Source organism: Salvelinus fontinalis, chromosome 29 (assembly GCF_029448725.1).
Source record: "Salvelinus fontinalis isolate EN_2023a chromosome 29, ASM2944872v1, whole genome shotgun sequence".
NCBI classification, from domain to species: Eukaryota; Metazoa; Chordata; class Actinopteri; order Salmoniformes; family Salmonidae; genus Salvelinus; species Salvelinus fontinalis.
Window position 1 is genome coordinate 5,776,319 of NC_074693.1, and position 25,146 is coordinate 5,801,464.

The 25,146-nt window shown below is 37.8% G+C and overlaps 1 protein-coding gene across 3 annotated transcripts in view; it reads left to right on the forward strand.

The window, feature by feature from the left end:
* Window positions 1–25,146, forward strand: part of LOC129827342 (FERM and PDZ domain-containing protein 3-like) — a 340,309-nt gene that overhangs the window by 302,898 nt on the left and 12,265 nt on the right. For all 3 annotated transcript variants that reach the window (XM_055888100.1, XM_055888101.1, XM_055888102.1), the window contains 2 exons: window positions 19,223–19,349; window positions 23,809–23,898. In XM_055888100.1, the coding sequence (XP_055744075.1) occupies window positions 19,223–19,349; window positions 23,809–23,898 (217 nt within the window). The remainder of the gene's footprint in view (window positions 1–19,222; window positions 19,350–23,808; window positions 23,899–25,146) is intronic.

A 25,146-nucleotide genomic window follows, 5' to 3' on the forward strand; every position in this document is an offset into this window, starting at 1 on the left:
ACATTATAACAGATAACTAACTCACTCTAACAGACATTATACCAGATAACTAACTCACTCTTACAGACATTATACCAGATAACTAACTCACTCTGACAGACAGACATTATACCAGATAACTAACTCACTCTGACAGACAGACATTATACCAGATAACTAACTCACTCTGACAGACAGACATTATACCAGATAACTAACTCACTCTGACAGACAGACATTATACCAGATAACTAACTCACTCTGACAGACAGACATTATACCAGATAACTAACTCACTCTGACAGACAGACATTATACCAGATAACTAACTCACTCTGACAGACAGACATTATACCAGATAACTAACTCACTCTGACAGACAGACATTATACCAGATAACTAACTCACTCTGACAGACAGACATTATACCAGATAACTAACTCACTCTGACAGATATTATACCAGATAACTAACTCACTCTGACAGACAGACATGACCAGATAACTAACTCACTCTGACAGACATTATACCAGATAACTAACTCACTCTGACAGACAGACATTATACCAGATTACTAACTCACTCTGACAGACAGACATTATACCAGATAACTAACTCACTCTGACAGACATTATACCAGATAACTAACTCACTCTGACAGACAGACATTATACCAGATAACTAACTCACTCTGACAGACATTATACCAGATAACTAACTCACTCTGACAGACATTATACCAGATAACTAACTCACTCTGACAGACAGACATTATACCAGATAACTAACTCACTCTGACAGACATTATACCAGATAACTAACTCACTCTGACAGACAGACATTATACCAGATAACTAACTCACTCTGACAGACATTATACCAGATAACTAACTCACTCTGACAGACATTATACCAGATAACTAACTCACTCTGACAGACAGACATTATACCAGATAACTAACTCACTCTGACAGACATTATACCAGATAACTAACTCACTCTGACAGAAAGACATTATACCAGATAACTAACTCACTCTGACAGATATTATACCAGATAACTAACTCACTCTGACAGACAGACATTATACCAGATAACTAACTCACTCTGACAGACATTATACCAGATAACTAACTCACTCTGACAGACATTATACCAGATAACTAACTCACTCTGACAGACATTATACCAGATAACTAACTCACTCTGACAGACATTATACCAGATAACTAATTGACTCTGACAGACATTATACCAGATAACTAACTCACTCTGACAGACATTATACCAGATAACTAACTCACTCTGACAGATATTATACCAGATAACTAACTCACTCTGACAGACATTATACCAGATAACTAACTCACTCTGACATACATTATACCAGATAACTAACTCACTCTGACAGATATTATACCAGATAACTAACTCACTCTGACAGACATTATACCAGATAACTAACTCACTCTGACAGACATTATACCAGATAACTAACTCACTCTGACAGACATTATACCAGATAACTAATTCACTCTGACTGACAGACATTATACCAGATAACTAACTCACTCTGACAGACATTATATCAGATAACTAACTCACTCTGACAGACATTATACCAGATAACTAACTCACTCTAACAGACATTATACCAGATAACTAACTCACTCTTACAGACATTATAACAGATAACTAACTCACTCTACCAGACATTATAACAGATAACTAACTCACTCTTACAGACATTATACCAGATAACTAACTCACTCTGACAGACATTATACCAGATAACTAACTCACTCTGACAGATATTATACCAGATAACTAACTCACTCTGACAGACATTATAACAGATAACTAACTCACTCTAACAGACATTATACCAGATAACTAACTCACTCTTACAGACATTATACCAGATAACTAACTCACTCTGACAGACAGACATTAGACCAGATAACTAATTCACTCTGACAGACAGACATTATACCAGATAACTAACTCACTCTGACAGACAGACATTATACCAGATAACTAGCTCACTCTGACAGACATTATGCCAGATAACTAACTCACTCTGACTGACAGACATTATAACAGATAACTAACTCACTCTGACTGACAGACATTATAACAGATAACTAACTCACTCTGACAGACAGACATTATACCAGATAACTAACTCACTCTGACAGACAGACATTATACCAGATAACTAACTCACTCTGACAGACAGACATTATACCAGATAACTAACTCACTCTGACAGACAGACATTATACCAGATAACTAACTCACTCTGACAGACAGACATTATACCAGATAACTAACTCACTCTGACAGACAGACATTATACCAGATAACTAACTCACTCTGACAGATATTATACCAGATAACTAACTCACTCTGACAGACAGACATGACCAGATAACTAACTCACTCTGACAGACATTATACCAGATAACTAACTCACTCTGACAGACAGACATTATACCAGATTACTAACTCACTCTGACAGACAGACATTATACCAGATAACTAACTCACTCTGACAGACATTATACCAGATAACTAACTCACTCTGACAGACAGACATTATACCAGATAACTAACTCACTCTGACAGACATTATACCAGATAACTAACTCACTCTGACAGACATTATACCAGATAACTAACTCACTCTGACAGACAGACATTATACCAGATAACTAACTCACTCTGACAGACATTATACCAGATAACTAACTCACTCTGACAGACAGACATTATACCAGATAACTAACTCACTCTGACAGACATTATACCAGATAACTAATTCACTCTGACTGACAGACATTATACCAGATAACTAACTCACTCTGACAGACATTATATCAGATAACTAACTCACTCTGACAGACATTATACCAGATAACTAACTCACTCTAACAGACATTATACCAGATAACTAACTCACTCTTACAGACATTATAACAGATAACTAACTCACTCTACCAGACATTATAACAGATAACTAACTCACTCTTACAGACATTATACCAGATAACTAACTCACTCTGACAGACATTATACCAGATAACTAACTCACTCTGACAGATATTATACCAGATAACTAACTCACTCTGACAGACATTATAACAGATAACTAACTCACTCTAACAGACATTATACCAGATAACTAACTCACTCTTACAGACATTATACCAGATAACTAACTCACTCTGACAGACAGACATTATACCAGATAACTAACTCACTCTGACAGACAGACATTATACCAGATAACTAACTCACTCTGACAGACAGACATTATACCAGATAACTAACTCACTCTGACAGACAGACATTATACCAGATAACTAACTCACTCTGACAGACAGACATTATACCAGATAACTAACTCACTCTGACAGACAGACATTATACCAGATAACTAACTCACTCTGACAGACAGACATTATACCAGATAACTAACTCACTCTGACAGACAGACATTATACCAGATAACTAACTCACTCTGACAGACAGACATTATACCAGATAACTAACTCACTCTGACAGATATTATACCAGATAACTAACTCACTCTGACAGACAGACATGACCAGATAACTAACTCACTCTGACAGACATTATACCAGATAACTAACTCACTCTGACAGACAGACATTATACCAGATTACTAACTCACTCTGACAGACAGACATTATACCAGATAACTAACTCACTCTGACAGACATTATACCAGATAACTAACTCACTCTGACAGACAGACATTATACCAGATAACTAACTCACTCTGACAGACATTATACCAGATAACTAACTCACTCTGACAGACATTATACCAGATAACTAACTCACTCTGACAGACAGACATTATACCAGATAACTAACTCACTCTGACAGACATTATACCAGATAACTAACTCACTCTGACAGACAGACATTATACCAGATAACTAACTCACTCTGACAGACATTATACCAGATAACTAACTCACTCTGACAGACATTATACCAGATAACTAACTCACTCTGACAGACAGACATTATACCAGATAACTAACTCACTCTGACAGACATTATACCAGATAACTAACTCACTCTGACAGAAAGACATTATACCAGATAACTAACTCACTCTGACAGATATTATACCAGATAACTAACTCACTCTGACAGACAGACATTATACCAGATAACTAACTCACTCTGACAGACATTATACCAGATAACTAACTCACTCTGACAGACATTATACCAGATAACTAACTCACTCTGACAGACATTATACCAGATAACTAACTCACTCTGACAGACATTATACCAGATAACTAATTGACTCTGACAGACATTATACCAGATAACTAACTCACTCTGACAGACATTATACCAGATAACTAACTCACTCTGACAGATATTATACCAGATAACTAACTCACTCTGACAGACATTATACCAGATAACTAACTCACTCTGACATACATTATACCAGATAACTAACTCACTCTGACAGATATTATACCAGATAACTAACTCACTCTGACAGACATTATACCAGATAACTAACTCACTCTGACAGACATTATACCAGATAACTAACTCACTCTGACAGACATTATACCAGATAACTAATTCACTCTGACTGACAGACATTATACCAGATAACTAACTCACTCTGACAGACATTATATCAGATAACTAACTCACTCTGACAGACATTATACCAGATAACTAACTCACTCTAACAGACATTATACCAGATAACTAACTCACTCTTACAGACATTATAACAGATAACTAACTCACTCTACCAGACATTATAACAGATAACTAACTCACTCTTACAGACATTATACCAGATAACTAACTCACTCTGACAGACATTATACCAGATAACTAACTCACTCTGACAGATATTATACCAGATAACTAACTCACTCTGACAGACATTATAACAGATAACTAACTCACTCTAACAGACATTATACCAGATAACTAACTCACTCTTACAGACATTATACCAGATAACTAACTCACTCTGACAGACAGACATTAGACCAGATAACTAATTCACTCTGACAGACAGACATTATACCAGATAACTAACTCACTCTGACAGACAGACATTATACCAGATAACTAGCTCACTCTGACAGACATTATACCAGATAACTAACTCACTCTGACTGACAGACATTATAACAGATAACTAACTCACTCTGACTGACAGACATTATAACAGATAACTAACTCACTCTGACAGACAGACATTATACCAGATAACTAACTCACTCTGACAGACAGACATTATACCAGATAACTAACTCACTCTGACAGACAGACATTATACCAGATAACTAACTCACTCTGACAGACAGACATTATACCAGATAACTAACTCACTCTGACAGACAGACATTATACCAGATAACTAACTCACTCTGACAGACAGACATTATACCAGATAACTAACTCACTCTGACAGATATTATACCAGATAACTAACTCACTCTGACAGACAGACATGACCAGATAACTAACTCACTCTGACAGACATTATACCAGATAACTAACTCACTCTGACAGACAGACATTATACCAGATTACTAACTCACTCTGACAGACAGACATTATACCAGATAACTAACTCACTCTGACAGACATTATACCAGATAACTAACTCACTCTGACAGACAGACATTATACCAGATAACTAACTCACTCTGACAGACATTATACCAGATAACTAACTCACTCTGACAGACATTATACCAGATAACTAACTCACTCTGACAGACAGACATTATACCAGATAACTAACTCACTCTGACAGACATTATACCAGATAACTAACTCACTCTGACAGACAGACATTATACCAGATAACTAACTCACTCTGACAGATATTATACCAGATAACTAACTCACTCTGACAGACATTATACCAGATAACTAACTCACTCTGACATACATTATACCAGATAACTAACTCACTCTGACAGATATTATACCAGATAACTAACTCACTCTGACAGACATTATACCAGATAACTAACTCACTCTGACAGACATTATACCAGATAACTAACTCACTCTGACAGACATTATACCAGATAACTAATTCACTCTGACAGACATTATACCAGATAACTAACTCACTATGACAGACATTATATCAGATAACTAACTCACTCTGACAGACATTATACCAGATAACTAACTCACTCTAACAGACATTATACCAGATAACTAACTCACTCTTACAGACATTATACCAGATAACTAACTCACTCTACCAGACATTACAACAGATAACTAACTCACTCTTACAGACATTATACCAGATAACTAACTCACTCTGACAGACATTATACCAGATAACTAACTCACTCTGACAGATATTATACCAGATAACTAACTCACTCTAACAGACATTATACCAGATAACTAACTCACTCTTACAGACATTATACCAGATAACTAACTCACTCTGACAGACAGACATTAGACCAGATAACTAATTCACTCTGACAGACAGACATTATACCAGATAACTAACTCACTCTGACAGACAGACATTATACCAGATAACTAACTCACTCTGACAGACATTATACCAGATAACTAACTCACTCTGACAGACAGACATTATACCAGATAACTAACTCACTCTGACAGATATTATACCAGATAATTAACTCACTCTGACAGACAGACATTATACCAGATAACTAACTCACTCTGACAGATATTATACCAGATAACTAACTCACTCTGACAGACAGACATTAGACCAGATAACTAATTCACTCTGACAGACAGACATTATACCAGATAACTAACTCACTCTGACAGACAGACATTATACCAGATAACTAACTCACTCTGACAGACATTATACCAGATAACTAACTCACTCTGACAGACAGACATTATACCAGATAACTAACTCACTCTGACAGATATTATACCAGATAATTAACTCACTCTGACAGACAGACATTATACCAGATAACTAACTCACTCTGACAGATATTATACCAGATAACTAACTCACTCTGACAGACATTATACCAGATAACTAACTCACTCTGACAGACATTATACCAGATAACTAACTCACTCTGACAGATATTATACCAGATAACTAACTCACTCTGACAGACATTATACCAGATAACTAACTCACTCTGACAGACAGACATTATACCAGATAACTAACTCACTCTGACAGACATTATACCAGATAACTAACTCACTCTGACAGACATTATACCAGATAACTAACTCACTCTGACAGACAGACATTATACCAGATAACTAACTCACTCTGACAGACATTATACCAGATAACTAACTCACTCTGACAGACAGACATTATACCAGATAACTAACTCACTCTGACAGATATTATACCAGATAACTAACTCACTCTGACAGACATTATACCAGATAACTAACTCACTCTGACATACATTATACCAGATAACTAACTCACTCTGACAGATATTATACCAGATAACTAACTCACTCTGACAGACATTATACCAGATAACTAACTCACTCTGACAGACATTATACCAGATAACTAACTCACTCTGACAGACATTATACCAGATAACTAATTCACTCTGACAGACATTATACCAGATAACTAACTCACTATGACAGACATTATATCAGATAACTAACTCACTCTGACAGACATTATACCAGATAACTAACTCACTCTAACAGACATTATACCAGATAACTAACTCACTCTTACAGACATTATACCAGATAACTAACTCACTCTACCAGACATTACAACAGATAACTAACTCACTCTTACAGACATTATACCAGATAACTAACTCACTCTGACAGACATTATACCAGATAACTAACTCACTCTGACAGATATTATACCAGATAACTAACTCACTCTAACAGACATTATACCAGATAACTAACTCACTCTTACAGACATTATACCAGATAACTAACTCACTCTGACAGACAGACATTAGACCAGATAACTAATTCACTCTGACAGACAGACATTATACCAGATAACTAACTCACTCTGACAGACAGACATTATACCAGATAACTAACTCACTCTGACAGACATTATACCAGATAACTAACTCACTCTGACAGACAGACATTATACCAGATAACTAACTCACTCTGACAGACAGACATTATACCAGATAACTAACTCACTCTGACAGACAGACATTATACCAGATAACTAACTCACTCTGACAGACAGACATTATACCAGATAACTAACTCACTCTGACAGACAGACATTATACCAGATAACTAACTCACTCTGACAGACAGACATTATACCAGATAACTAACTCACTCTGACAGACAGACATTATACCAGATAACTAACTCACTCTGACAGATATTATACCAGATAACTAACTCACTCTGACAGACAGACATGACCAGATAACTAACTCACTCTGACAGACATTATACCAGATAACTAACTCACTCTGACAGACAGACATTATACCAGATTACTAACTCACTCTGACAGACAGACATTATACCAGATAACTAACTCACTCTGACAGACATTATACCAGATAACTAACTCACTCTGACAGACAGACATTATACCAGATAACTAACTCACTCTGACAGACATTATACCAGATAACTAACTCACTCTGACAGACATTATACCAGATAACTAACTCACTCTGACAGACATTATACCAGATAACTAACTCACTCTGACAGACATTATACCAGATAACTAACTCACTCTGACAGACAGACATTATACCAGATAACTAACTCACTCTGACAGATATTATACCAGATAATTAACTCACTCTGACAGACAGACATTATACCAGATAACTAACTCACTCTGACAGATATTATACCAGATAACTAACTCACTCTGACAGACATTATACCAGATAACTAACTCACTCTGACAGACATTATACCAGATAACTAACTCACTCTGACAGATATTATACCAGATAACTAACTCACTCTGACAGACATTATACCAGATAACTAACTCACTCTGACAGACAGACATTATACCAGATAACTAACTCACTCTGACAGACATTATACCAGATAACTAACTCACTCTGACAGACATTATACCAGATAACTAACTCACTCTGACAGACAGACATTATACCAGATAACTAACTCACTCTGACAGACATTATACCAGATAACTAACTCACTCTGACAGACATTATACCAGATAACTAACTCACTCTGACAGACATTATACCAGATAACTAACTCACTCTGACAGACATTATACCAGATAACTAACTCACTCTGACAGACAGACATTATACCAGATAACTAACTCACTCTGACAGATATTATACCAGATAATTAACTCACTCTGACAGACAGACATTATACCAGATAACTAACTCACTCTGACAGATATTATACCAGATAACTAACTCACTCTGACAGACATTATACCAGATAACTAACTCACTCTGACAGACATTATACCAGATAACTAACTCACTCTGACAGATATTATACCAGATAACTAACTCACTCTGACAGACATTATACCAGATAACTAACTCACTCTGACAGACAGACATTATACCAGATAACTAACTCACTCTGACAGACATTATACCAGATAACTAACTCACTCTGACAGACATTATACCAGATAACTAACTCACTCTGACAGATATTATACCAGATAACTAACTCACTCTGACAGACAGACATTATACCAGATAACTAACTCACTCTGACTGACAGACATTATACCAGATAACTAACTCACTCTGACAGACATTATACCAGATAACTAACTCACTCTGACAGACAGACATGACCAGATAACTAACTCACTCTGACTGACAGACATTATACCAGATAACTAACTCACTCTGACAGACAGACATTATACCAGATAACTAACTCACTCTGACAGACAGACATTATACCAGATAACTAACTCACTCTGACAGACAGACATTATACCAGATAACTAACTCACTCTGACAGACAGACATTATACCAGATAACTAACTCACTCTGACAGACATTATACCAGATAACTAACTCACTCTGACAGACATTATACCAGATAACTAACTCACTCTGACAGACAGACATTATACCAGATAACTAACTCACTCAGACAGACATTATACCAGATAACTAACTCACTCTGACAGACATTATACCAGATAACTAACTCACTCTGACAGACATTATAACAGATAACTAACTCACTCTGACAGACATTATACCAGATAACTAACTCACTCTGACAGACAGACATTATACCAGATAACTAACTCACTCTGACAGACAGACATTATACCAGATAACTAACTCACTCTGACAGACATTATACCAGATAACTAACTCACTCTGACAGACATTATACCAGATAACTAACTCACTCTGACAGATATTATACCAGATAACTAACTCACTCTGACAGACAGACATTATACCAGATAACTAACTCACTCTGACAGACATTATACCAGATAACTAACTCACTCTGACAGACATTATACCAGATAACTAACTCACTCTGACAGATATTATACCAGATAACTAACTCACTCTGACAGACAGACATTATACCAGATAACTAACTCACTCTGACTGACAGACATTATACCAGATAACTAACTCACTCTGACAGACATTATACCAGATAACTAACTCACTCTGACAGACAGACATGACCAGATAACTAACTCACTCTGACTGACAGACATTATACCAGATAACTAACTCACTCTGACAGACAGACATTATACCAGATAACTAACTCACTCTGACAGACAGACATTATACCAGATAACTAACTCACTCTGACAGACATTATACCAGATAACTAACTCACTCTGACAGACAGACATTATACCAGATAACTAACTCACTCTGACAGATATTATACCAGATAATTAACTCACTCTGACAGACAGACATTATACCAGATAACTAACTCACTCTGACAGACATTATACCAGATAACTAACTCACTCTGACAGACAGACATTATACCAGATAACTGACTCACTCAGACAGACATTATACCAGATAACTAACTCACTCTGACAGACATTATACCAGATAACTAACTCACTCTGACAGACATTATAACAGATAACTAACTCACTCTGACAGACATTATACCAGATAACTAACTCACTCTGACAGACAGACATTATACCAGATAACTAACTCACTCTGACAGACAGACATTATACCAAATAACTAACTCACTCTGACAGACATTATACCAGATAACTAACTCACTCTGACAGACATTATACCAGATAACTAACTCACTCTGACAGATATTATACCAGATAACTAACTCACTCTGACAGACAGACATTATACCAGATAACTAACTCACTCTGACTGACAGACATTATACCAGATAACTAACTCACTCTGACAGACATTATACCAGATAACTAACTCACTCTGACAGACAGACATGACCAGGTAACTAACTCACTCTGACTGACAGACATTATACCAGATAACTAACTCACTCTGACAGACAGACATTATACCAGATAACTAACTCACTCTGACAGACAGACATTATACCAGATAACTAACTCACTCTGACAGACATTATACCAGATAACTAACTCACTCTGACAGACAGACATTATACCAGATAACTAACTCACTCTGACAGATATTATACCAGATAATTAACTCACTCTGACAGACAGACATTATACCAGATAACTAACTCACTCTGACAGATATTATACCAGATAACTAACTCACTCTGACAGACAGACATTATACCAGATAACTAACTCACTCTGACAGACATTATACCAGATAACTAACTCACTCTGACAGACATTATACCAGATAACTAACTCACTCTGACAGACATTATACCAGATAACTAATTGACTCTGACAGACATTATACCAGATAACTAACTCACTCTGACAGACATTATACCAGATAACTAACTCACTCTGACAGATATTATACCAGATAACTAACTCACTCTGACAGACATTATACCAGATAACTAACTCACTCTGACATACATTATACCAGATAACTAACTCACTCTGACAGATATTATACCAGATAACTAACTCACTCTGACAGACATTATACCAGATAACTAACTCACTCTTACAGACATTATACCAGATAACTAACTCACTCTGACAGACATTATACCAGATAACTAATTCACTCTGACAGACATTATACCAGATAACTAACTCACTCTGACAGACATTATATCAGATAACTAACTCACTCTGACAGACATTATACCAGATAACTAACTCACTCTAACAGACATTATACCAGATAACTAACTCACTCTTACAGACATTATAACAGATAACTAACTCACTCTACCAGACATTATAACAGATAACTAACTCACTCTTACAGACATTATACCAGATAACTAACTCACTCTGACAGACATTATACCAGATAACTAACTCACTCTGACAGATATTATACCAGATAACTAACTCACTCTGACAGACATTATAACAGATAACTAACTCACTCTAACAGACATTATACCAGATAACTAACTCACTCTTACAGACATTATACCAGATAACTAACTCACTCTGACAGACAGACATTAGACCAGATAACTAATTCACTCTGACAGACAGACATTATACCAGATAACTAACTCACTCTGACAGACAGACATTATACCAGATAACTAGCTCACTCTGACAGACATTATACCAGATAACTAACTCACTCTGACTGACAGACATTATAACAGATAACTAACTCACTCTGACTGACAGACATTATAACAGATAACTAACTCACTCTGACAGACAGACATTATACCAGATAACTAACTCACTCTGACAGACAGACATTATACCAGATAACTAACTCACTCTGACAGACAGACATTATACCAGATAACTAACTCACTCTGACAGACAGACATTATACCAGATAACTAACTCACTCTGACAGACAGACATTATACCAGATAACTAACTCACTCTGACAGACAGACATTATACCAGATAACTAACTCACTCTGACAGATATTATACCAGATAACTAACTCACTCTGACAGACAGACATGACCAGATAACTAACTCACTCTGACAGACATTATACCAGATAACTAACTCACTCTGACAGACAGACATTATACCAGATTACTAACTCACTCTGACAGACAGACATTATACCAGATAACTAACTCACTCTGACAGACATTATACCAGATAACTAACTCACTCTTACAGAAAGACATTATACCAGATAACTAACTCACTCTGACAGACATTATACCAGATAACTAACTCACTCTGACAGACATTATACCAGATAACTAACTCACTCTGACAGACAGACATTATACCAGATAACTAACTCACTCTGACAGACATTATACCAGATAACTAACTCACTCTGACAGACAGACATTATACCAGATAACTAACTCACTCTGACAGATATTATACCAGATAACTAACTCACTCTGACAGACATTATACCAGATAACTAACTCACTCTGACATACATTATACCAGATAACTAACTCACTCTGACAGATATTATACCAGATAACTAACTCACTCTGACAGACATTATACCAGATAACTAACTCACTCTGACAGACATTATACCAGATAACTAACTCACTCTGACAGACATTATACCAGATAACTAATTCACTCTGACAGACATTATACCAGATAACTAACTCACTCTGACAGACATTATATCAGATAACTAACTCACTCTGACAGACATTATACCAGATAACTAACTCACTCTAACAGACATTATACCAGATAACTTACTCACTCTTACAGACATTATACCAGATAACTAACTCACTCTACCAGACATTATAACAGATAACTAACTCACTCTTACAGACATTATACCAGATAACTAACTCACTCTGACAGACATTATACCAGATAACTAACTCACTCTGACAGATATTATACCAGATAACTAACTCACTCTGACAGACATTATAACAGATAACTAACTCACTCTAACAGACATTATACCAGATAACTAACTCACTCTTACAGACATTATACCAGATAACTAACTCACTCTGACAGACAGACATTAGACCAGATAACTAATTCACTCTAACAGACAGACATTATACCAGATAACTAACTCACTCTGACAGACAGACATTATACCAGATAACTAACTCACTCTGACAGACATTATACCAGATAACTAACTCACTCTGACTGACAGACATTATAACAGATAACTAACTCACTCTGACTGACAGACATTATAACAGATAACTAACTCACTCTGACAGACAGACATTATACCAGATAACTAACTCACTCTGACAGACAGACATTATACCAGATAACTAACTCACTCTGACAGACAGACATTATACCAGATAACTAACTCACTCTGACAGATATTATACCAGATAACTAACTCACTCTGACAGACAGACATGACCAGATAACTAACTCACTCTGACAGACATTATACCAGATAACTAACTCACTCTGACAGACAGACATTATACCAGATTACTAACTCACTCTGACAGACAGACATTATACCAGATAACTAACTCACTCTGACAGACATTATACCAGATAACTAACTCACTCTGACAGACAGACATTATACCAGATAACTAACTCACTCTGACAGACATTATACCAGATAACTAACTCACTCTGACAGACAGACATTATACCAGATAACTAACTCACTCTGACAGACATTATACCAGATAACTAACTCACTCTGACAGACATTATACCAGATAACTAACTCACTCTGACAGACAGACATTATACCAGATAACTAACTCACTCTGACAGATATTATACCAGATAATTAACTCACTCTGACAGACAGACATTATACCAGATAACTAACTCACTCTGACAGACATTATACCAGATAACTAACTCACTCTGACAGACATTATACCAGATAACTAACTCACTCTGACAGACATTATACCAGATAACTAACTCACTCTGACAGATATTATACCAGATAACTAACTCACTCTGACAGACATTATACCAGATAACTAACTCACTCTGACAGACAGACATTATACCAGATAACTAACTCACTCTGACAGACATTATACCAGATAACTAACTCACTCTGACAGACATTATACCAGATAACTAACTCACTCTGACAGATATTATACCAGATAACTAACTCACTCTGACAGACAGACATTATACCAGATAACTAACTCACTCTGACTGACAGACATTATACCAGATAACTAACTCACTCTGACAGACATTATACCAGATAACTAACTCACTCTGACAGACAGACATGACCAGATAACTAACTCACTCTGACTGACAGACATTATACCAGATAACTAACTCACTCTGACAGACAGACATTATACCAGATAACTAACTCACTCTGACAGACAGACATTATACCAGATAACTAACTCACTCTGACAGACAGACATTATACCAGATAACTAACTCACTCTGACAGACAGACATTATACCAGATAACTAACTCACTCTGACAGACATTATACCAGATAACTAACTCACTCTGACAGACATTATACCAGATAACTAACTCACTCTGACAGACAGACATTATACCAGATAACTAACTCACTCAGACAGACATTATACCAGATAACTAACTCACTCTGACAGACATTATACCAGATAACTAACTCACTCTGACAGACATTATAACAGATAACTAACTCACTCTGACAGACATTATACCAGATAACTAACTCACTCTGACAGACAGACATTATACCAGATAACTAACTCACTCTGACAGACAGACATTATACCAGATAACTAACTCACTCTGACAGACATTATACCAGATAACTAACTCACTCTGACAGACATTATACCAGATAACTAACTCACTCTGACAGATATTATACCAGATAACTAACTCACTCTGACAGACAGACATTATACCAGATAACTAACTCACTCTGACTGACAGACATTATACCAGATAACTAACTCACTCTGACAGACATTATACCAGATAACTAACTCACTCTGACAGACAGACATGACCAGATAACTAACTCACTCTGACTGACAGACATTATACCAGATAACTAACTCACTCTGACAGACAGACATTATACCAGATAACTAACTCACTCTGACAGACAGACATTATACCAGATAACTAACTCACTCTGACAGACAGACATTATACCAGATAACTAACTCACTCTGACAGACATTATACCAGATAACTAACTCACTCTGACTGACAGACATTATAACAGATAACTAACTCACTCTGACTGACAGACATTATAACAGATAACTAACTCACTCTGACAGACAGACATTATACCAGATAACTAACTCACTCTGACAGACAGACATTATACCAGATAACTAACTCACTCTGACAGACAGACATTATACCAGATAACTAACTCACTCTGACAGACAGACATTATACCAGATAACTAACTCACTCTGACAGACAGACATTATACCAGATAACTAACTCACTCTGACAGACAGACATTATACCAGATAACTAACTCACTCTGACAGATATTATACCAGATAACTAACTCACTCTGACAGACAGACATGACCAGATAACTAACTCACTCTGACAGACATTATACCAGATAACTAACTCACTCTGACAGACAGACATTATACCAGATTACTAACTCACTCTGACAGACAGACATTATACCAGATAACTAACTCACTCTGACAGACATTATACCAGATAACTAACTCACTCTGACAGACAGACATTATACCAGATAACTAACTCACTCTGACAGACATTATACCAGATAACTAACTCACTCTGACAGACATTATACCAGATAACTAACTCACTCTGACAGACAGACATTATACCAGATAACTAACTCACTCTGACAGACATTATACCAGATAACTAACTCACTCTGACAGACAGACATTATACCAGATAACTAACTCACTCTGACAGATATTATACCAGATAATTAACTCACTCTGACAGATATTATACCAGATAACTAACTCACTCTGACAGACATTATACCAGATAACTAACTCACTCTGACAGACATTATACCAGATAACTAACTCACTCTGACAGATATTATACCAGATAACTAACTCACTCTGACAGACATTATACCAGATAACTAACTCACTCTGACAGACAGACATTATACCAGATAACTAACTCACTCTGACAGACATTATACCAGATAACTAACTCACTCTGACAGACATTATACCAGATAACTAACTCACTCTGACAGATATTATACCAGATAACTAACTCACTCTGACAGACAGACATTATACCAGATAACTAACTCACTCTGACTGACAGACATTATACCAGATAACTAACTCACTCTGACAGACATTATACCAGATAACTAACTCACTCTGATAGACAGACATGACCAGATAACTAACTCACTCTGACTGACAGACATTATACCAGATAACTAACTCACTCTGACAGACAGACATTATACCAGATAACTAACTCACTCTGACAGACAGACATTATACCAGATAACTAACTCACTCTGACAGACAGACATTATACCAGATAACTAACTCACTCTGACAGACAGACATTATACCAGATAACTAACTCACTCTGACAGACATTATACCAGATAACTAACTCACTCTGACAGACATTATACCAGATAACTAACTCACTCTGACAGACAGACATTATACCAGATAACTAACTCACTCAGACAGACATTATACCAGATAACTAACTCACTCTGACAGACATTATACCAGATAACTAACTCACTCTGACAGACATTATAACAGATAACTAACTCACTCTGACAGACATTATACCAGATAACTAACTCACTCTGACAGACAGACATTATACCAGATAACTAACTCACTCTGACAGACAGACATTATACCAGATAACTAACTCACTCTGACAGACATTATACCAGATAACTAACTCACTCTGACAGACATTATACCAGATAACTAACTCACTCTGACAGATATTATACCAGATAACTAACTCACTCTGACAGACAGACATTATACCAGATAACTAACTCACTCTGACTGACAGACATTATACCAGATAACTAACTCACTCTGACAGACATTATACCAGATAACTAACTCACTCTGACAGACAGACATGACCAGATAACTAACTCACTCTGACTGACAGACATTATACCAGATAACTAACTCACTCTGACAGACAGACATTATACCAGATAACTAACTCACTCTGACAGACAGACATTATACCAGATAACTAACTCACTCTGACAGACAGACATTATACCAGATAACTAACTCACTCTGACAGACAGACATTATACCAGATAACTAACTCACTCTGACAGACAGACATTATACCAGATAACTAACTCACTCTGACAGACATTATACCAGATAACTAACTCACTCTGACAGACAGACATTATACCAGATAACTAACTCACTCAGACAGACATTATACCAGATAACTAACTCACTCTGACAGACATTATACCAGATAACTAACTCACTCTGACAGACATTATAACAGATAACTAACTCACTCTGACAGACATTATACCAGATAACTAACTCACTCTGACAGACAGACATTATACCAGATAACTAACTCACTCTGACAGACAGACATTATACCAGATAACTAACTCACTCTGACAAACAGATATTCATTCATTTTACTAATTTAGCAGATACTCTTATCCAGAGTGACATACAATCAGTCCATTCAACTAGAAAACAACCACATAGTGTGTGAGGGAATACAATGAAATGACGTTCATCGCAAGTCATCAGTCACACAGACAGAGTAGAGCCAGTGTTCTGCCTCCTGTCTGAGTCTGACTCTGAGGGGGGCCTTGTCAACCCTGTCAGTGTGACTGAAAATAGGAGCAGTAGCTCCTTGAGTCTTTGTTTGCTTCCCAACTGGCACCCTATTCCCTATATAGTGCACTACCTTTGACCAGGGCCCACAAGGCTATAAAGGGAATAGGGTGCCATTTTGGACGTAGCCCTCGAGTCTTCCCTGGGGGTCTCTCCCTGAGATTTAGACATGGTCCCACAGCTGTCAGCATCTGACTGATTATACCATCTCTCTATCTCTCGCTCTCTATTTCTTTCTTCCTCTCTCCCTTTGCTCTCTACTCTAACCCCTCCTCTCTTTCTTTCTCTCCATTCCCAGGAAGGAGTGGGGTCTGGAACCTTTCCTCCCCCTCACTCTACTTCCCACCATCAAGGAGAAGAATGTGTGTAAGACCCTGTCACAGCTGCTCAAGACCTATCAGCATCTGCCGCCCTCCGGCAACAAGGTGATCTCTCCTCTCTGTCACACAATGACCTTTCGATCAGTAAATATTCTCTAGATACAGCATAGCTATAACACTAAGTATTTCAGATTCATTGTACCTTTCATCTTGCACTCTCAGTTAAGCAGTTTATCTTCTGACTGGCTGTGGCGTTTCAAACGTGTTTAAACAGTGTGCTAATGTCCTTTTACATGGTGAAACAGTGCCACCAACAGGACATGTACAGTTCTGTAGGCGAGAATCCACTGGTCATCCTTGGGTGAATCTCAATAGCAGGAGCTAGCGACCCTGTCCGTCTTGTCATCCTTGGGTGAATCTCAACCGTATTAAGTGGCTTCTCCTCCTCGTCTCCTCTTCTTCATCACTGATCTGAAATCACAAGATAAGTGAAAGCAATACGGAGGATGCCCACTTGGCTCCTGGACTCTGTTTACGCATTTCAAGGCTGCGTTGAAACAATGACTGGTAAATGATCCAAGACCAGCTCAGTTAATCCCTACCGTTGTGACAATGAGTCGTCATAATGCTGCATCAAATGTACATGATCTTAGGGGCGTTGGCAAACGCAATGTAAGTAATTAAATGTTTGTACCCCTAATTGCACCGAATACTTCTGTTTATCCTACAGCTATTGTAAGCAGTAATCATAAGCCTATAAACCAGAGTTACACTGTTAGCACTGAGGCGGTGTGCAATAGCAGTAAGACCACTTCAGCTCCAATGTAAATAACATGAGTAAGTCTACCTCTGATAGGCTTCTCAATAAAGCATTAAAAACAATCAATCAACCCAGAAAAGTGCTAAAAATAGCCTATATTAACATATGTAGCCTGAGAAACAAGGTCCATGAAGTCAATAACTTGCTTGTAACAGATAACATTCATATTCTATCTCTGAAACTCACTTAGATAATACCTTTGATGAAACAGTGGTAGCAATACATGGTTCTAACATCTACTGAAAAGACAGAAATGCCAACGGAGGCGGTGTTGCTGTTTATATTCAGAACCACATTCCTGTAAATATTAGAGAGTAGCTCATGTTAAATACTGTTGAAGTAATATGGCTACAGGTTCATTTGCCTCACCTAAAGCCCATTCTGGTGGGAAGCTGCTATAGACCACCAAGTGCTAACAGTCAGTATCTGGATAATATGTGTGAAATGCTTGATAGTGTATGTGATCTCAACAGAGAAATATATTTTCTGGGTGATTTAAATATTGACTGGCTATCATCAAGCTGCCCAATCAAGAAAAAACTTCAAACTGTAATCAGTGTCTGCAAACTGGATCAGGTTGTCAGTCAACCTACCAGGGTAGTTACAAACAGCACAGGAATTATATCATCAACATGTATTAATCACATCTTTATTAATGCTGCAGATATTTGCTTTAAAGCAGTATCCAAATCCATAGGCTGTAATGATCACAATATAATAGCTATATCTAGGAAAACCAAAGTTCCAAAGGCTGGGCCTAATATAGTGTATAAGAGGTCATTCAATTAATTTTGTAATGATTCATATGTTGATGTAAAGAATATTTGCTGGTCTGTGGTGTGTAAGAGGAGCAACCAAACGCTGCACTTGACGCATTTATGAAACTACTTATTCCAGTTACTAATAAGCACGCGCCCATTAAGAAAATTACTGTAACAACTGTTAAATCCCCTTGGATTGATGAGGAATTGAAAAAGTGTGTGGTTGAGAGGGATGAGGCAAAAGGTATGGCAATTAAGTCTGGCAGATTGGCCAACATACTGCAAATTAAGAAATCATGTGACTAAACTAAATAAAAATAACACATAAAATTAAAAAATTAAAACAAAAAAATTATATAAAGAATGATAGTAAAAAGCTTGAAATTAAATTTTTGGGGAAAAAACATTGAATCAGATGGCTCATTCATCACAAAGCCCACTGATATTGCAAACTACATGATTTGCTTTTTCATTGGCAAGATAAGCAAACTTAGGGATGACATGCCAGCAACAAACACTGACACTACACATCCAAGTATATCGGACCAAATTTTGAAAGACAAGAATTGTACTTTTGAATTCCGTAAAGTCAGCGTGGAAGAGGTGAAAAAAGTATTGTTGTCTATCAACAATGACAAGCCACCGGGTCTGACAATCTGGATGGAAAATGACTGAGGATAATAGCAGACGACATTGTCACTCCTATTTGCCACATCTTCAATTTAAGCCTACTAAAAAGTCTTTGCCCTCAGGCCTGGAAGGAAGCTAAAGTAATTCCGCTACCTAAGAATAGTAAAGCCCCCTTTACAGGCTCAAATAGCTGACCAATCAACCTGTTACCAACCCTTAACTTTTGGAGAAAAGTTGTGTTTGACCAGATACAATGCTATTTCACAATAAACAAATTGACAACAGAATTTCAGCATGCTTATAGGGAAGGACACTCAACAAGCACAGCACTTACACAAATGACTGATGATTGGCTGAGAGAAATTGATGATACAATTATTGTGGGGGCTGTCTTGTTAGACTTAAGTGCAGATTTGGACATTATTGATCATAGTCTGCTGCTGGAAAAACATGTGTATGCTTTACACCCCCTGCTATAATGTGGATAAAGAGTTACTTGTCTAACAGAACACAGAGAATGTTATTTAATGGAAGCTCCTCAAATATAATCCAGGTAGAATCAGGAATTCCCCAGGGTAGCTGTTTAGGCCCTTGTTTTTTTCCAATTTTTACTAACATGCCACTGACTTTGATTAAAGCCAGAGTGTCTATGTATGCTGTTAAGCGGAGCGACACCGGGGAACCCAAGAGCAGACGCAGATGAGGAAACGGGGATGAATGACCCAAAATATTTGTTGCACAGAGAGATAGGGAGTGTAGCTTGGATGAGTTGCATAAAAAACAGATGTGGAGACAGGTTGGTGTTGGCTGAGTAGAACAGGGTAAACAGGTCCTGAGGGGAATCCAAGGTGGTGGTGGTGAGATGTGGAACAGGAGACAGGCGCCAGAGCAGTAATGAGCAGAGATTACGATCTGGCAGAGGGGAAGTGGCAAGACTGAGTATTTGTAGAGGTCTTGATATGGAATGAGTTGCAGCTGGTAGGGATCTACTCTGACTCCAGCACACCTGTCTCCAACCACAGAATCACACAGAGAGGGAGAGGGAGAGAGAGAGAGAGAGTACAGGGGGAGTAACTGCAGGTCAAGAAGACACCGGATGAACACCAGAGGGCGTAGCAGGAGCAGATGTGACATATGCGGATGACTCAACACTATACACGTCAGCTACTACAGGGACTGAAATGACTGCAACACTCAACAAAGAGCTGCAGTTAGTTTCAGAGTGGGTGGCAAGGAATAAGTTAGTCCTAAATATTTCTAAAACTATAAGCATTGTATTTGGAACAAAACACTCACTAAACCCTAAACCTCAACTAAATCTTGTAATAAATAATGTGGAAATTGAGCACGTTCAGATGACTAAACTGATTTGGAGTAACCCTGGATTGTAAACTGTCATGGTCAAAACAAATAGATACAACAGTAGCTAAGATGGGGAGAAGTCTGTCTATAATAAAGCATTGCTCTGCCTTCTTAACAACACTATCAACAAGGCAGGTCCTACAGGCCCTAGTTTTGTCACACCTGGACTACTGTTCAGTCGTGTGGCCAGGTGCCACAAAAAAGGACTTAGGAAAATTGCAATTGGCTCAGAACAGGGCAGCACGGCTGGCCCTTGGATGTACACAGAGAGCTAATATTAATAATATGCATGTCAATCTCTCCTGGCTGAAAGTGGAGAAGAGATTGACTTCATCACTAATTGTATTTATGAGAGGTATTAACATGTTGAATGTACCGAGCTGTCTGTCTAAACTACTGGCACACTGCTCAGACACCCATGCACACCCCACAAGACCTGCCACAAGAGGTCTCTTCACAGTCCCCAAGTCCAGAACAGACTATGGGAGGCACACAGTACTACAGGGAGTAATGACTACATGGAACTCTATTCCACATCAAGTAACTGACTCAAGCAGTAAAATTAGATTAAAAAACAGATAAAAAAACAACTTATGGAACAGCGGGGACTGTGAAGTAACACAAACGTTGGCACAGACACACACACACACATACACACACACGATAACATACGCACTATACATACACATGGATCTAGTACTGTAGACATGTGGTAGTGGTGGAGTAGGGGTTTGAGGGCACACAATGTGTTGTGAATGTATTGTAATGTTTTTAAAATTGTATAAACTGCCTTAAATTTGCTGGATCCCAGGATGAGTAGCTGCTGCTTTGGCAGCAGCTAATGGCGATCCATAGTAAAAACAAATCAAATACAACTAGGTTTTTCATTTCACCTGTGATGTTAGTGCAGATCAAGGAGAGGAGACGAGTAGAGGAAGCCACTAGACTATTGAGACTGGGCCCTTGAGTGTTGTGTTGTGTCTACTGACAGGTCCCTCCTCTCCAGGGAAAGCTGCAGTACATGCGTGTGCTCAACGATCTTCCGCCCTTTGGAGGCTTGCTGTTCCACACCGTCGGACTAGTAATGGCAACATTCTCTTATAAACATGCCCATATCCTATTCCCACATTATAGTATATGAGTCCCACTCCTTTATGATGAATTTCTCTTATGTCAAGGTACAGCTCATGTTTATGTTTTCCTGTAGCCTTGTAGCATCCCAGGCCAGACATCCAAACTGATATAACAAGTATAGTCAACTCCAAACTGATACTGCATACAGTGGGGCAAAAAAGTATTTAGTCAGCCACCAATTGTGCAAGTTCTCCCACTTAAAAAGATGAGAGAGGCCTGTAATTTTCATCATAGGTACACTTCAACTATGACAGACAAAATGAGAAAAAAAATCCTGAAAATCACATTGTAGGATTTTTTATGAATTTATTTGCAAATTATGGTGGAAAATAAGTATTTGGTCACCTACAATCAAGCAAGATTTCTGGCTCTCACAGACCTGTAACTTCTTCTTTAAAAGGCTCCTCTGTCCTCCACTCGTTACCTGTATTAATGGCACCTGTTTGAACTTGTTATCAGTATAAAAGACACCTGTCCACAACCTCAAACAGTCACACTCCAAACTCCACTATGGCCAAGACCAAAGAGCTGTCAAAGGACACCAGAAACAAAATTGTAGACCTGCACCAGGCTGGGAAGACTGAATCTGCAATAGGTAAGCAGCTTGGTTTGAAGAAATCAACTGTGGGAGCAATTATTAGGAAATGGAAGACATACAAGACCACTGATAATCTCCCTCGATCTGGGGCTCCACGCAAGATCTCACACCGTGGGGTCAAAATGATCACAAGAACGGTGAGCAAAAATCCCAGAACCACACGGGGGGACCTAGTGAATGACCTGCAGAGAGCTGGGACCAAAGTAACAAAGCCTACCATCAGTAACACACTACGCCGCCAGGGACTCAAATCCTGCAGTGCCAGACGTGTCCCCCTGCTTAAGCCAGTACATTTCCAGGCCCGTCTGAAGTTTGCTAGAGAGCATTTGGATGATCCAGAAGAAGATTGGGAGAATGTCATATGGTCAGATGAAACCAAAATATAACTTTTTGATAAAAACTCAATTCGTCGTGTTTGGAGGACAAAGAATGCTGAGTTGCATCCAACGAACACCCTACCTACTGTGAAGCATGGGGGTGGAAACATCATGCTTTGGGGCTGTTTTTCTGCAAAGGGACCAGGACGACTGATCCGTGTAAAGGAAAGAATGAATGGGGCCATGTATCGTGAGATTTTGAGTTGAAACCTCCTTCCAT